This window comes from Salminus brasiliensis, chromosome 17 (assembly GCF_030463535.1).
Source record: "Salminus brasiliensis chromosome 17, fSalBra1.hap2, whole genome shotgun sequence".
Taxonomy (NCBI): domain Eukaryota; kingdom Metazoa; phylum Chordata; class Actinopteri; order Characiformes; family Bryconidae; genus Salminus; species Salminus brasiliensis.
In genome coordinates, this window is record NC_132894.1 from 13,022,787 (window position 1) to 13,040,262 (window position 17,476).

At 41.7% G+C, this 17,476-nt stretch overlaps 1 protein-coding gene across 1 annotated transcript; it reads left to right on the forward strand.

Moving 5' to 3' along the window:
• Positions 1-435: 435 nt before the first annotated feature.
• abcc10 (ATP-binding cassette, sub-family C (CFTR/MRP), member 10) lies at positions 436-16,779 on the forward strand. Its single transcript, XM_072660187.1, has 22 exons — positions 436-497; positions 908-1,117; positions 2,264-3,632; positions 5,175-5,402; positions 6,536-6,692; positions 7,188-7,333; positions 8,071-8,150; positions 8,288-8,459; positions 9,520-9,618; positions 10,646-10,835; positions 10,931-11,008; positions 11,094-11,273; positions 11,366-11,495; positions 12,470-12,656; positions 12,983-13,326; positions 13,506-13,675; positions 14,467-14,627; positions 15,204-15,457; positions 15,576-15,721; positions 15,823-15,920; positions 16,009-16,121; positions 16,217-16,779. The coding sequence occupies exons 2-22, from the start codon at positions 930-932 to the stop codon at positions 16,350-16,352; spliced, it is 4,626 nt and encodes a 1,541-aa protein (XP_072516288.1). The 5' UTR covers positions 436-497; positions 908-929; the 3' UTR covers positions 16,353-16,779.
• The last annotated feature ends 697 nt before the right edge of the window (positions 16,780-17,476 follow it).

The following is a 17,476-nucleotide window of genomic DNA, read 5'->3' on the forward strand; positions in this document are numbered from 1 at the left end:
ATTTAATTTCTGACCATACACACGGTCCTAATGAATTAAAGAAAAGCATCTGACCCTAAATCGGCTCCCCTACTCTATTAAGCCACTGAGCATTTTTATGAATAAGGCCTATATTTATCATATCGTTTATGTACGATTGTAAAAGCCATACACGTATCTAGATCTATGAAAGATAACTGCAGAAAACTCTTACTATGAAAGGGTATCTGCGGCGGTTTGCTTCTTAGGTCGTTTTTTTGATAAAAAGAGAAGAGTCCGATTCAAGATCAGCTCTTTTGCTTTACTGAAGCTGCTGAGAAGTTTTATAACTGTGCCCTCTCGTATTATGTGAAAGATTATGAAAACCGTAAACGTGTCTGTGATCAATTTTGCAGAAGACTTTTATTGTGAAAGGGGATCTTCGGCGATTTGCTTGTAGCTTCAGCCGGACCAGCTTTGCCTCTGCTTGTAGTGACGGTAAGAGAAAACGCTGGCCTTTTCAGCACCACTGGATGCAGGTAAGCAATAAAGTAAATGAAGCTGGCAGATTTGACAGTTCTTGAAGCAGCGCAGAGCACTTCTGAAAGCTCTGCATGTCTTATTGCTTAAACAGCTTGGATAGATAACGTCCCGTCCCACAGCGAGTAACGTAACTTAGCTCGAGCGTATGTGTCAGCTCGTTCCCTGGCCAGCGCTTCATAGTTTAGAGGAACCATTCTGATCTATATAGCCAGCTAATTAGAAATAAATGAATTTTTAAATATTTTGAACATGCAGTGAAGATGCACGCTGTTTTTATACAGAGTATGTATAAATGTTCATGGTCCAGGAACATGGACTATGCAAATCCAGAGAATCTCAGCAAGTAACCTGTCTAAGATAATCTTAACATGACTGAACATTGACTCAAACTGTGTCTGTGTCTCAGCTGTGCTCCAGATGTCCAGACCATGGGGGGAAGTATAGCCTGGTTAAGGCCATCCGACCTCATAGCAGAGTTGTGTCACACTGATGTGGACTATCCGTTCCCAGTCTGGCAGAACGGTACACTGAGCCCATGTTTTAACCACATCATCTGTGGATCTCTGGGGCATGTAGGCACTGCGGTCCTGAGCGCCTGCTACCTCAGTGTGCCAAGGTAAGCCATACTACCACCAGGAACCTTACAGCAGGCGCCCACTGAAGCTGAAGTGTGTGTGTGTGTGTGTGTGTGTGTGTGTGAGAGAGGGAGAGAGAGGAATAGAGGAAAATTTCATGTGCACAATGCGTAAATTCCTCCCCTTACGCCAGATAGTAGTAGTTGATAAGCTAAGACACATTAGCTGGTTTTTCAGGGACACGTTTGTAATGAAGGTTTTTAGTGATAAGACTCTCACGTCTGGTCAACACTAAAATCACTGCAGGACAAGTGAGATTCTCGTGCGCTTAACTGTCAAACACCTGGGTGTGTTACTTCTGCATTGAGAATGTAGAGGAATGAGACAAAAGTCTTCCACCCAGACCGAGGTAATGGTTAAGTAATCTTAGTGCAGTAAACATTAAAGTAGTAGAATGGATAATAACACCTCCTTCATCGTAGCAGACTAGGGTTCAATCCCCCAGCCAGGCAATCACACCACACTACACCAGTAAAGCAGGAGTTCCAACACTACGTTTGCCTACCTGTGTAACTCAAGTGTAAGTTGCTCTGGATAAGACTAGACAACCATATTCACCATTAGTGTTGGACACAGATGGGATGTGGCCTCCGCCTTTAACCCATCCAAGGACCCAACAGTGGCATCTTGCTGAGGCCGGGTATCGAACCCACAACCCTGTCATCTAACCGCTGAGCCACCGCTCAGCCAAATGCCATATACTGGGCACAACTGTCAGGAGTTTGTTAGCTGCAGTCTGATTGGCTGTTCGCACATCTGGGTAGATGCATAAAGACTAAGTGTGGAAAGAAAAAAGAAAAAAAGGTGTAGAAGGTGACTTCTGCCTGATGTTGTGATGATCATCCAATGATCTGGACCTCACTAATGCTCTTATTGCTACATACAATCAAAACAGCAATGCTCCAATATCTAATAGGAAGCCTTCTCTGGACCGTAGAGACATTTACTCCAGCAAAAACAGGACTAACTCTTTTTTATTTTATTAATACCCTTGATTTTGGAAAAAACAAAAAAATAGCAGGTGTCCCAATACTTTTGTCCATGTATTGTGTTTTGTCATGCATTTTTCTCAGTTTATGTTCTTGCCTTTAATGCTCTGTTTGCTAAATTCTTATCCATGTTTGCAGAATTCAATACTCTCTGCCTTCCCTGGCTGTTGGCTGGAACCTCAGGGCTGCATCTGCACTACTGCTGCTTCTTCTGTTCATTGGGGATTTGGTATTGGCGCTTGAACTCCATGAGCAGAGCATTTACCTGGACATCTTGACCAATGGATGTGGTATTATTGCTTGGCTGGTCCACTTTGGGGCAGTGTTGGCTCTGCAGAGCTCTGCCTACAGAAGGACACGTGGGCCACCGTTGTTTGCGGTCCTGGCTGTTCTTCCAGTTCCTTACCTGGCTTTCACCATTGCTGCTTACATCCAGGACGGTGCACATCTGAATACTGCAAACCCCTGGCAGGTAGTCCGTCTAGCCTTGACTGTGGCCAGAGCAGCCCTGGTCCTTGTGTACCTGCTAGCCTTTACCTTTCCTTGTTACACATCACGAGGGGAATCTCTTCATGTGAATGCAGACGATGTGACTCCTCTTATTGTCACAGAGCCTTATGGAGGAGAAATGGTAGCGGAGGATGGCTGCAGCTGCCTGTCCAGGTTCCTCTACCTTTGGCTGAACCTTCAGCTCAAGCAAGGTCAACGCGGGGAGCTGGAGAGACCCTGTGACGTTTTCCAGCTGCCCCTCAGACTTCGGACCAAAGCGGTCACTCAGCGATTCGGTCAGTGTTGGGCACAGTGCTTGAGTCAACTGGCTCTGAGAACATCACAAGATGTGGAGAGGCATATCCCTGAAAACCAGCAGGACAGTTTGTGTGGTCAGGTCCAGACTGAGGACCACTCTGAGGAAAGCAGTCAGGCAGAGTTAAAGCTTTTGTGGGTGCTACACAAGGCTTTTGGAAGACGCTACTACTTGTTGGGTGTGCTAAAGCTGTTAGCTAGCCTGCTATCGTTCTCAGGACCACTGCTTCTCAGTGCTTTAGTGGGCTTCATGGAGACCAGGGGGGCACCGCTGAGCACAGGTGTGTGGTGTGCTGTCGGACTCTTCTTGAGCACGTTCCTGGCAGCATTCCTGCGCAACATCTTCGTGTTTGAAGTGTCCAAGGTGGCTCTCGAGGCTCGGGCCGCTGTGGTGTCGACCATCTATGCCAAAGCCCTGCAGGTCAGCGGCTCAGCCCTGGCTCGCTTCAACATGGGCGAGGTGGTCAACTTCATGAGCACAGATACGGACCGTTTGGTAAATTTTTTTCGCAGTTTCCACGAGGTGTGGAGTCTTCCGTTCCAGTTTGCCCTCGCCCTCTACCTGCTGTACCTGCAAGTGGGCATTGCTTTCTTGGGAGGACTGGGTGTGGCTATTCTGCTTGTGCCCCTCAATAAGTTCCTGGCATCTCGCATCCTGGAGAACAATAAGCACATGCTAACCCACAAAGACAGCAGAGTGAAGGTAGGAATGGTGGTGTCATTTCTAGCGTTAGCTGGGAGCAATAGTTCAGTGAAAAAGACACCATTGCATATTAGGTTTTTAGCTAAATTTATAGACTTTCAGCTGTTTAAACAAATCAATAAAAATAAACTATTTAAATAGCTCAAAACAACTAATGGACAAATGGTTTCTCCAACAGAAAAGTTCACTTTTAATAACAACTGCAGTCCCCTTAAATAGAATCCCTTACATGAGCACATCTTTGTAAATCAGGTGTCCAATCAAGTGCTTCATTATTTGCATCATTGGTTGACTGTGGCATTTGATTGCATTTTAGAAATGTTCAAAAAAACATTTAAAGAGGAGATCACTGCCATTGCTCAAGAAACAGGATACAACAAGAGAGCAAAGTACTGAATGTTCCTAAAGATACAGCTGAAAGAATAGTTTAGAAGGTAAAAGAACACTGGCTACACTACCTGGATGTGGCAGAAAGAGGAAACTATCACCGTCTGCCATCAGATTCCTGAGGAGGCAGGTGCTTAAAAGTGACTGCAAAAGAGATGCAGCACGATTTGGTGGCTGCAGACACTGAGCTTTCTGTTTGCACAGTAAGGAGCATCCTAAGCGCTGAAGGTCTCCCAGCCCGTGCACCTCTACCGACCCATAAGCACAAGAAGAGTCAGCTCAACTCTGCTCAAAGCCATATAAATAAGCTGCAGCAGAGATTCTGTTCTATAGAGCGATGAAACAAAACTGGGACTTTTCAGGCCTATGGATCAGCATAGTATCAGGAAATCATCGAAAAAACCGTCATGAATTCTGTGAGGAAGTTGAAGATTAGGCATCATTGGAACTTCCAACAGGACAATGACCCCAAGCGTACCTCATTGTCCACCAAGGCTTTGTTTCAGAAGAAGTGCTAGGAGTCTAGAAAAATCTGTGGTGGTATTTGAAGAAGGAAGTAGAGGCCACTGCCCATGAGGAATGGGCTAAGACTCCTTTGTTTGCAGAAGGTCAGAAAAGCAAAAGCGTCTCTACTAAGTACTAAAGACGGCAGTCGTGAAGAGGCTGTATCATTTTGAAACTGCAGCCATCATTAGAAGTGGCATTTTGTTGAACTTGGAGAAAGCACTTGTTATATTAGTTGTGATGAGCTATTTAAAATTGTCTTGCTTGATTGGTTCATTGCAGATTTCTACATTTCTAGCATATCATCTAGCACATTCATCAGCCAAAACATGTTTGGTGTCCAAAGTGTTTTTTCGCTGGAACTACAAAGCCCATATATCAGGTACTAGGAGTCTTACTCTAAAAATGGATGCATGTTACCTATAAAATGCACAAAATGCTTTATAATGTCTGCATTTGTCCACTTTTATAAATGGCAGCATGTCACATGGGTTCAGAAACTACTTTAGCCAGGTGATTTGAGATGACGCAACCTTGAAAACACTTTATGGGTCTGTCTTAAAGGGTCCAAGCCAAATGTAGACTACAGATTCAAGAGGCACAGAGATCCTCAGAGAGTAACTGGTTTCAATTGTTTTTTTCCTTCTCAAGATAATGACTGAAGTCCTTTTTGGAATTCGAGTTCTCAAGTTCTATAACTGGGAGCAGCATTTTACACAGAAGATAAACGAAAGCCGCAAAAAAGAGCTGAGTCACCTGAAGACCTTAAAGTACCTGGATGCAGTGTGTGTATATACCTGGGCTGCTCTTCCTGTGGTCATCTCTATCCTCACCTTCATCACCTATGTGCTGCTTGGAAACACTCTCACTGCAGCTAAGGTGAGTAGGATAACCATAAACAGCTGTAGTTTCTTTATTTGTCAGTAGGTGGAATATTGCATGGATGATGCATATGATTTATACATGTACAGTGCAGTGTAAAAATGTATGCTATATTATTTAGAATTGTGCAAAAGTCTTAAGCATCTTAAACAAGTGTTCAAATTCTGTTACATTTTGTTAAACATTCATCATAAAAGCCAAGTATTTACAGTTACCATCCAATACTTACTTTGACTAACTAATACAAGGTCAAATCTATGCAATGGCTGGGCATAGATTTGGCTAGGTGGCAGGTGGTGCTCTTGTTTCTTCAGTGTATAAGATGAGTAGTGCCACCCAGTGCTCTTGGTTCCCAACCCAGGTCCTGGAGGACCTCCTGCACATTACAGTTTCAACCCTGCTCCCCTGATCTACCTAATTAGCTAATTAAAAGCCCTTCCTCAGATGAAAGCACTGAATTGTACAAGGCAGGGGGGTCTTCGAGGACCAGGGTTTGGAACCACTGCTCTAGCCCATTGGTTTACAGTCATGGCCCTGAAGTACCACTGTCTCTATTGTTAGCCCTATTAGTGTCCCCTGCTCTCAACACACCAGAATGGACAAATGAACAAGCCCTGGCTGAGGTAAATTAGCTGTGTTAGAGCAGACAGTGTTACCTACAATATGCAGGACAGTGGTCTTCCAGGACCAGTCTAACCTGTTACAAAATGGTACACTGTGATACATATGTATTGTATTGTATTGTTAGATGCCTAGGGGCAAAGGTACTAGACAATGTGCTAATTTAGGTTACTAGGAACATTCATGCAAATAAGCACAGACCCAACCCTATTATAATTGTGAATCATCGCTGTCACGCAAATGCCTTCTATCTTCATGTTCTTCTTTTGGTTGTTCTTTATATTGTGTCAAAATTGTGTGATAAATAGACCATTAAAAATGCTTCAAAAATGATCTAGTGTGTATACACACACACACACACACATTGATTTTTAGTGAAAGTGAGGTATATTCCATCCTCTGTAAAGTTGTCATTTTGGAGCTAAGAGGTTTTTGTGTCAGCGACATTATGCTGTTTTCAAGTCAAATATTTATTGCCCATATAAATAAACAATAATTTTTATGTGCAGGTTTTTACCACTCTGGCTCTGGTGGGCATGCTCATTCTGCCACTCAATGCTTTCCCCTGGGTTCTTAATGGCACGCTGGAAGCTAAAGTATCTCTGGATCGCATTCAGCGCTTCCTCGTTCTGCATAATCAGGACTTTGCTGCCTACTACAGCCAAGGTACTAGTTCTTGTTTCAGAGCTTTAAAGTTCCAGGCTTAGTTAAGAAGTTTAAGGTGGTTGGTTGATGAGACTAGGGCAGCTGTAGCCTTGATTTCCATGCAAGTAACTCTTTCTCTTGGTGATTTCCAATTTGGTCAAGTTCACTAATGTGACCAAAAGCAGAAGGCATGCTTCTGAAATGTACTGGAAACAAATCTCCATTGATCAGAAACACAATGAGCAGAGCATAATAGGTGGGACTTGAGGTGAGACATTCTGTCAGAATGTATTGATGCCTTTCTTTGTGGAAATACCTCAGCAGAACCTGAGCAGAACTAGTTCAGTTCGGTTTATTCCACTACATTGTACAGTTTTGTCAGTCTTGTATCAGTTAGGTAGTAGTCATTACTAAAAGGCTAATGAAAAATAAAAGGAATAAAAGCAGTAGAAGTGTACATGTATTCTTTGTTCTGTCCGAACTGTCCAAATGGTTGTCCTCAATTGTTTCTCACAGTTTCTCCTGAAGATCCTCTCACAGATGTTCAGATGACCCAGGCCAGTTTTTCCTGGAAGAGGTCAGATGATCCAAATTCTGATGTGGAGGACAGATCTCCATCAGGCAGTCTGTATCTCCATAATCTCAACTTAAGTGTCAGAAAGGTATGTGGTCTGGTCTGGTCCCATTTATATACAGTACAGTGCAAAAAAGTTTAGGTATAGTTAATAGTTAATAATAGTTGTGTTATTTGGGCAGTAAATGCTGGGCAGTAAATGCTGGGCAGTAAATGCTTTTTTTCTTCCAGTAGAAAATCTGTAACCAAGCTTTGGTTACACAGATGACACAAATTTATGCTTACCTGCATCTGCTCTAATTTGTGTGTGTTTTTTATGTAGCTGCACATCACACACCAGAGCCATCAGATTAATAGCTATCTGCTATAACTTTTGGTTATAAAATATGGTGTTGATACATGTGCGCTTTCACAACATTTGACAAGACTCATAAAGCAAAGAATCAATATGTAGTTCTTGCCCTAACATTAGCACCACTTGCTCAATATTGAGTAAGTCCTCCTTAAGTGCCACCACGACAGATCTGACCATTTGAAGCAAGGACTCCACAGGACATCTGAAGTATCTGGTAGCTGGTATCTGGCACCAAGACGTCAGCAGCCAATATTTCCTTCCGATAAATCCTTTAAGTTGTGAGGTGGGACCTCTATGAGCAGTTTGGATATTCTGACCCAGTCGTCTAGCCATTACAGTTTGGTCTTCGTCCAAGTGGCTCAGATTCTTGTGCTTGCCCATTTTGTCCCTGCTTTTAACACATCATCTTCAAGAACTGACGGTTCACTTACTGCCTGTATGCCCCACTCCAATATTTTTTATATTTGCAGGGTTCTCTGGTTGTTGTGGTGGGAAAAGTTGGGTGTGGGAAGAGCTCCCTATTAGCTGCCATCACTGGAGAGCTGAACAGGTAAAAATTTTGATAGCACGTACATAGTATGTATACAGTACCAAGACTGTGCAGTTCTTACAGTAAATTACAATACAATGAAGTCTTACTTCATAAAGGTTTTTACACATTTACATATATTCATGTTCATCCTGTAGATGTGGTGGTGTAGTGCATGTCCAGGGCAGAGAGAAGGGCTTCGGATTGGCCGCCCAGGAGCCATGGATTCAGCATGCAACCGTGCAAGATAACATCTTGTTTGGAAAGGACTTTGACAGCGGCTTCTATCAGGCTGTCCTTGAAGCGTGTGCCCTCACCGATGATCTCAATGTAGGTGCACCAAATCAAATTTCTCCCACTTAAAAAAAAAAGAGAGAGGCCTGTAATTGACATCATAGGTAGACCTCAACTATGAGAAAACAAATTCTGAAAATCACATTGTCTGATTTTTAAAGAATTTACTTGCAAATAATGGTGGAAAATAAGTATTTGTTCACCTACAAACAAGCAAGATTTCTGGCTGTCACAGACCTGTAACTTCTTCTTTAAGAGGCTTATCTGTCCTCCACTCATTACCTGTATTAATTGCACCTGTTTGAACTCATTATAACAGTATATAGAATATAGAACAGTATAAAAGACACCTGCCCACAACCTCAAACAGTCACACTCCAAACTCCACTATGGTAAAGACCAAAGAGTGTCGAAGGACACCAGAAACAAAAATTGTAGACCTGCACCAGGCTGGGAAGACTGAATCTGCAATAGGCAAGCAGCTTGGTGTAAAGAAATCTACTGTGGGAGCAATAATCAGAAAATGGAAGACCTGCAAGACCACTGCTAATCTCCCTCAATCAGGGGCTCCACGCAAGATCTCAGCCCGTGGGGTCAAAATGATCACAAGAACGGTGAGCAAAAATCCCAGAACCACATGGGGGGACCTAGTGAATGACCTGCAGAAAGCTGGGACCAACGTTACAAAGGCTACCGTCAGTTACACACTACACCGCCACTCAGATCTTGCAGTGCCAGACGTGTTCCCCTGCTTAAGCCAGCACATATCTGGGCGCGTCTGAAGTTTGCTAGAGAGCATTTGGATGTTCTGGAAGAGTATTGGGAGAATGTCTTATGGTCAGATGAAACCAAAGTAGAACTGTTTGGTACAAACACAACTCATTGTGTTTGGAGGAGAGTGAATGCTGAGTTGCATCCAAAGAACACCATACCAACTGTGAAGCATGGGGGTGGCAACATCATGCTTTGGGGCTGTTTCTCTGCAAAGGGACTAGGACGACTGGTCCATGTACATGAAAGAATGAATGGGGCCATGTACTGTGAAATTTTGAGTGACTGACTTGATATAGTGAAAATAGTCATTCAATTGTTGCAGGTTTTGCCTGATGGGGACCAGACGGAGGTTGGAGAGAATGGCGTAACGCTCAGTGGAGGACAGAAAAGTCGACTTGCACTGGCCAGAGCTGTTTATATGGTAGGTATTAATGTTGATAAGCTAATTAAGTAACCCTATATTTTTAAACCAACCAATGAGGAACAACTTCTTACTGGAAAAAAATATCCTTGGAAGCCTTTTAGAACCCTCATTTAAAATGTGGAAAACATGCATGTAAATGAGTTTGTCTACCTGACTCTTACTCGAAACTTGCATCTCTTACTGAAAGAGCAATCTTTGAGAAGGTATAGAGTTTGAGAAATTCAGAAGGGGTGTAAAAATGCATTGAACCCACAGTTTCTTTTAGTTGGAGTAATGGCCGTAATTAGTTGTTGCATTTACTAATTACAGAGACTAGATACAGAGCCAGGAGGCTGTGCAAGTGAGCTGCAGAGACTTTGGTGTTAAAGCAATGCAACCGCATTAGGTATCATAATTAATACCACGTCGGTTCTCTGTGATGCATTGTCACATTTGTACAATGCAAATGTTTATGGACACCCCTTCAAATATATGCATTCAGCTACTTTAAGTTCCACCCATTGCTGACACAGCTTGTCTAGTCCCTCAGGAGAAATACTGCAAATAGAATAGGACTCTCAGGAAGAGATAACCATGAACTTATTGGCACCATGCTGCCTAATGCCAGGCATGGGCTAGGGGGGGTATAAAGCCCCCCAGCATTAAGCAGTGGAGCAGTGGAACTGTGTTCCCCAGAGTGATGGTTGGTGCTTCATCCAGTATTTTATTTTTTGGGATATGTTGGTTAGTTAGGGATGAGGTGAGATGGTGATCATCATCATTCAACAACCTGACCTCACTAAGGCTCTTACATGGTATCAAGTTAAATGCAGTCAAATTTCTCACAGTAATGCTCCTTCAAAATCTAGTAGAAAGCTTTTTTTCCCTGGACAGTAGAAACAGTAATTCCAACAAAAGCAGGATCAACTCTTTTAATACCTTTGATATCAGAAGAAACCCATATGTCCCAAGATATATGTCCCAATACTTTTGTCACTATGCTGTATATGTCTGCAGACTAACTTAGTATTCTCTCTTATGACAGGACAAGGATATTTATCTGCTGGATGATCCCTTAGCAGCAGTGGATGCTGATGTAGCACTGCATCTCATGGAGAAGTGCATTCTAGGAATCCTCAAGGACAAGACCAGAATCCTTTGCACTCATCGAATAGAGTTTGTGGAAAAGGCAGATGTGGTGGTACTGATGGAGAGTGGAACGGTTGTAAAAACAGGTAAGGACAGGTAAAGTCGGTGTCAATCACAGTGTGTGTAGAACAAAACTACTGTTTTTTGTGTGTTTCCTAATGGTCTGGTTTTATTCTCACAGGGACACCAGAAGAAGTCCTATCTCTGGTGAAAGCCGTACCAACGGAAAGTAAGAATGACAGCAAAGCGAAAGAGAAAGGTACTTATCATAGCTGCATATTAATGCCTTAATCGATTAAGGGCTTTTTTGAGTCTTTTTTGCTAACAAGCACATACTTTCTAAGATGAAGATAACCAAGAAGAAGAACTTACCAGTGAGCCAGTCCCACAGGAAAGGCTAACCACCATGGGGGAGGAGCAGAAGGCAACGGGTGGGCTTGCTTTGACAGTCTATCGTTCCTATTGGAGAGCAGTGGGCGGGTGTATGGCTTTTTCTGTCCTTTTGTCCCTGTTTCTCATGCAAGGTATGACTTCACGGTTCAACCAAAGTACTGCTGTTTTCAATCACTGCTATCTAGAACAGATATTTAAAGCCCTACCATGATGTTTTCCTCAGGCACTAAGAATGTATCGGACTGGTGGCTGTCGCATTGGATCTCCAACATAAAGGCTAACGAGTCTGAGCTGGTGTCTATGACTGCAGGTCCTCTCTCTGCCATGGTGCTGCTTCTTCCAGAAAGTCCTGTGTAAGTTTGACCTACACAAAACGTCCACAGAATAAAAATAAATGTTTGCAGGGACGCAGTAGGAAGGGGGAACTGTAAGCAGATTTGTGGTAGTAGTTGATAGGGATGAGCATTTTTGACATTTGTGCTATTCATATGCCTAGTCTAAGAAGTTTAGACTTGCTATCACAAGAGGTTATCAGTGCTTGATTAAAAAAACTTATTACATTTGTTGAAGGAGAAACAGAGAAAAACGAATCCAAATACTAAGAAATAGAGTATATTTGAATAATACAGTGCCGGTCAAATGTTCAGTGTTTTTATTATATTGTAAATTAATACTGAGGCCATCCAGACTATGAAGGAATACTTATGGAATCATGTAGTAAACTTAAAAGTGTTACACAAACCAAAATACTCTGTGAAGCATTTAGGTGGGCTATTATCTGGGGAGCTGTTAACTTGCGGTTTCTGAGGCTGGTAAATCTGATGAACTCTTATCCTGTGCAACAGAGGCAACTCTTGGTCTTCATTTCCTGGGGCGGTCCTGATGGGACCCAGAGCATTGCACTTGAGGATACTTTAAGTTCTTGAAATGTTTTAGATTGACTGACCTTCATTTCTTAAAGTACTTAGTATGGCGTTCCTGTCATAGTATGGATTAGAACATAAGTCAAATAGGGCTATTTACTGTATACCAACTCTACCTTTGATGGTCTCAAACAGCTGTTACCTGAAAGCCATTCCAGAATTCCAGAAAAAGGTGCCCACTTTTCTGCATAGTTTGGATAACTAGTATTAATCTACAACATAGAACATTTTAAAATAAGGAAAACACTATACTTAAGGTATGTCCAAACCTTTGACTGGTACTGTATGTCTACATGTAGGATGTTTGTATTATATAGGCTATTCGAACAAGCTTACTTATCCTAGTACAGCATTACTCATTTCTTAGGTAGTTAATTTTCTTCAAAAATATCTTTTCCTTTTAGGTTCCCGCTGACTCACTCGAATCCGTTCTGCAATATGAGCTCTGAGCTGAAGTTCTACATGACTGTGTATAGTTCTCTTGCTGCAGCCAATACAGTCTTTACAGCTGCTCGTGCTTTCCTCTTTGCTTATGGAGCGATCCATGCTGCCACTGTTATTCATAAAAGACTGCTGGGCAACGTGCTTAAGGTAATATCTGCAATGTGAGTCTGCAATATAAGACCTCTTCTCCGAATTTTACTTCTTCTCAGAGGAGCAAAAACATGGCGTATTAGAGGTGTTTTTTTTTTTTTGTTTGTTTTTTTTTTTAATTGCCTGTATTTCATTACTGTCTAAATACTTTTGCTAGTCACATTTGTGTATTTATTTTTTTGTTTGTTTGTTTGTTTAACAGTTCTGAATTGTACCAAAACAATTGAATCAGAATGCTATGAGCTTAGAGATTTGCACCCCTTTTTCATAAAAACAAATGCACTAAAATGCACCTAAACCTACATTCTAATCCTTCATTCTAGGCAACAGTGACGTTTTTTGACACCACACCCCTGGGCCGCATTCTAAATCGTTTCTCCTCGGACATCTACACCATAGACGACTCCCTGCCATTTGTCCTCAACATCCTTCTAGCCAATGTGTTCGGGCTGCTGGGGATGTTAGTGGTCATGAGCTATGGACTACCCTGGGTGCTACTCCCTCTAGTGCCACTAGGGGTGCTGTATTACCAAACACAGCGGTTTTATCGCCACTCGTCCCGAGAGCTCAAGCGGCTGTGCAGCCTCACGCTCTCCCCTGTCTACTCACACTTCTCAGAGACACTCAATGGCTTGGCAACAGTCAGGGCTAGTGGACATGCTGCTAGGTATGAGAATCGTCAGAACTCTCAAGTTATTTTTTCAGGTTTTCCTCTTTATGTTTAAGGACTACGTTCGGCAGATTAAAAAAAAAAGTTTAGACTAACTATTAGTGTGGAATCTGTAATTATGTGTGGGTGTGTGTGTGTGTGGGTGTGCGTGTGTGTGTAAACATGTGCCTGTGCAGATTTGAAGAGGAGAATGAAAGGCGTCTAGATCAGAACCAGCGCTGCCTGTTTATCAGTAACGCTGCTGGGCAGTGGCTTGACATCCGACTGCAGATGATTGGGGTCGCTGTAGTGACAGGCATCAGTATAATTGCTGTGATCGAGCACCAGATCAGATCTATTGATCCAGGTTGGTGCGATGCTTTCCTCACCCATTATTAACTGTTACTAAATTATATGGACATAAGTGTTGGACCTGCTGCTCAATAATTTTTTTTTTGCCAAAATTACTGGTATTAAAAAAAAGAGTTTATTCTGCTTTTGTCAGGATCAGGTCATCCAACAGGTCAGGATGTTGGATGATCACCTCCCCAGCTCATCCCAAACATTTTGAATAAAGCACCATCCATCATTCCAGAGAACACAGTTCCTCCACTGCTCCACAGCTCAATGCTGGGGGGCATTTATACCCCTCTAGCCAACACCTGACATTAACATGACAGAGAGGCTCCAGAAAGAAGCAGTTGTAGATTTATTATAACAATAATTTGATAGACTTCCTTGCCTAAAGCTACACCACAGACCTCCTCTTACCTCAGGTGTGTGCTTGGAACTACATGTGAACAATTACACCACCCTCATAAAAAATGCCATACGCCATCAGGACAACCTATACTTTTAATTAAAGTATAATTAACTATTACATACAAAAACTCTGTCATGCATAGATTTCCGAACTTTACAAAGTAATTGTAATATAATTGTGATCAGTGGGACTAAATGGAGTTACTGAGTCCTAATGAATCATTGCATCTTTAGCTCTGTTCATAACTAATTTCTACCTTATTTTAATTCATTTAACAGGTGAAACTCGAAAGCTGAAGTTAATCTGAGCTGCATTATTGCAGATGATTAAGTCATTAGTCATGGTACTTTTAAAAATATATATTTTTTTTTTTTTCTTTCTTTCCCCCCAATCAGGTCTGGTTGGTCTGGCTCTGTCATATGCCTTGTCTATCACAAACCTGCTGTCAGGGCTGATCTTCAGCTTTACCCAGACTGAGATGCAGCTGGTGAGTGTGGAGCGCAGCGAGGAGTACTCCACCAGCATTCCACTGGAACCGCAGCATAGCAGTGCAACGGTGAGCAATGCCGCTTCATTTAACTACAAAGGAAGCATTTCTCAACTTCAAGTTCTAGGGGCCTGCCTGCACTGAACAGCTTAGTGTTTTCTCTGAGGGCACTGGCCTGTCTTAATAAGGGCTAAAATTCTCTGTTGTACTTTGTCGTTGCCCACTAAACCTGTGATAACCACCACAGCCAAAGGGTCTGATAGGGTGTAGTGAATAAAACCTGTGACTCCTTCAGCATCACACTTATTCAATCAGTCTGTTTCCATTACTGTTTTTACATTATTATTTTTTTTGTCGATTAAACCAATTATCCCACCACATCCAAATAGTTTTTTTTCTGCAATTTCTGGCTATTTCATCCAGTTTTTTTACCCCCGTCCACTGCAACTCACAAGTATTCAGGAGGATGAGTAATTTCAAGGACTGTGTTTTGTAAAATAATTGGTTTTGGGCAAAAACTATGCCATGCAGGTAGACTACAAAAACAGAGCTGGGAATAAACTGACAAAAATACGAGAAAATCTTGTGTTGAGTTTGTATTACAATTACATTAAATCAATTTGGCTTAATTTACCCAATTCCCAGGTTCCAGCCTCTTGGCCAGAGCATGGTCGAGTGGAGTTCAGTGAAGCAGTTCTGGCATATCGACCTGGCTTGCCCAATGCTCTGGATGGAGTGAGCATGACTGTGTTGCCAGGTGAGAGGGTGGGTATAGTCGGACGCACAGGCTCTGGGAAGTCCACACTGTTTTTGGCCTTGTTCCGTATGGTGGATCTGAATCAGGGACGGATTCTGCTGGATGGGGAGGACATCAGTCAGGTTGGGCTGGCTCAGCTTAGGTGAGGATCACAGTTGTTTAAGTCGTGTAATACTGCTAGAGCACATACAGTTCCATGTGCTCCACAGGTGAACCTGCTCCTCACAAATATAACAAATAATATGTTGTGTCACTTGTAGGTCCAAGCTAGCCATCATCCCCCAGGATCCCTTTTTGTTCTCCAGTTCGGTTAGAGAGAACCTTGACCCCACTGGCCGTTACCTTGATCAGCGGCTGCTTGATGCTCTGGAGCAATGCCACCTGGCAGATGTAGTCCAGAGAATAGGTGAGCGTCAATGAGTCCTAAATGAATGAAAGTAGAAGTGATGGATTATTTATTTATATTTCATTTTTTATTTTTTTATTCTGTTCTCCACTATGTGGCAGGGGGGTTGGATGCGGAGGTGGGGGAGCGAGGAAAATCTCTATCAGTTGGCCAAAGGCAACTTCTCTGTCTGGCTCGTGCTCTTCTAACTGAAGCAAATGTGAGTGCTGCGCATTTTAGTCTGTTGTTTGATTTGTGTTGTAATAACAGCAGTAATGTATGTAATTTTGTTATTGTTTCCTTTGTAGGTTTTATGTATCGATGAGGCCACAGCTAGCGTAGATCACAAAACTGACATGCTTTTACAGAAAACTATCCGAGAAAGATTCAAGGACAAGACTGTCCTCACTATTGCCCATAGGTTGGTGTCATATTCACTGATTTGTACTATTGTGAACAGACATCTTGGCTAAAAGAAAATCTGTAAAAATGACTTTTTCCTCTTTCCTTCTACAGACTCAATACAATTATGGACTCTGATAGAGTTCTGGTGATGCATGCTGGGAAGGTGGTGGAGTTTGATAGCCCAGCTGCTCTGTGCAACAGAACGGATTCAGTTTTCAAGAAACTACTTTGTGGAACAGCAGAATGACTGACTGATTTTATTATCCAGTATTTTATAGTCATTGTAAAGCTAGATTTCACAACGCAGCTTAAACAGAAGTACTGGTCTGGGATCAGTTGTCCTGTACGTTTTACATATGTGCAACAGTGTGGTCAAATGAGATACTCACAAACTGCACTCCTTCACTAAGAGTCTTTGTGAACATGGCCATAGGTTGACTTTAAACACTGGCATTTTCAAAATGGTTTGTTTTGACATTTTTTATTTGAAGGGCTCTAGCATGTATATATTTAAGAAACTTAGGATAAAAAGTCTTATTTTTTTACCTTACTTTTACTTGAAAGCAAAATATTAGGGCTTTGCTTCTTGCTTTTTAGTTATTACAAATGTTACATTATTTTTTCTGTATTTTGTCTAGAAATAAAAACAATGTCTTATATAGTAAGGTCCAGAGTTTTGGGCCCCATAATAAAATTCATATAAAATATTATTTCTTCTTCTTCTTCTTCTTTATATGTGTGAAGACTGTTCCAAATGTTCTGTAGCAACTTATTTAGCCTTTAACTGTTTATTTGAAAACATGCAGCTAAGCCGTACTATAAGGACTTAAACAACAATTTATCACCCACCTCTGTTAACTTTGAGGAAGACTCACTCTAAATGACTTTACTAATAGATGGCAAAGCATTTCATGTTGTGTTGCTTCTTTTCTATCAAAGTGAAACAAGAAAACATATATATATATTAGTGGTAATCTGGTAAAAGTTTAATCACAACACAATTCAGTGATTAATCAGAATTAATTTAGATTATAAAGTTTAAATTCTAGCTAGCGTGTCCTTGAATTTTTTTGTAATTTGTGTTTTATTTATTTAAACACAGTGACCAAGAGCTCATATGGTACATATACACATACAGTTACAAATTGTACAAACACCAATCCTTCAATAATAATAAAGTGAAATAATAAGGTATACAAACATCTCTTAGTTCTAGTCTCATAATATGTTGTTAGTCAGAAGTGAGATGATCCATGAAATAATCCCAAATTCCCAGTTACACAGGCCCCTTGCCCCTTATTCTAGCTAATGGTCTCACTCATTAGGATTTTCCACTTTTGGAGTGTTGGACATGTGGATGATTTCCAGTGT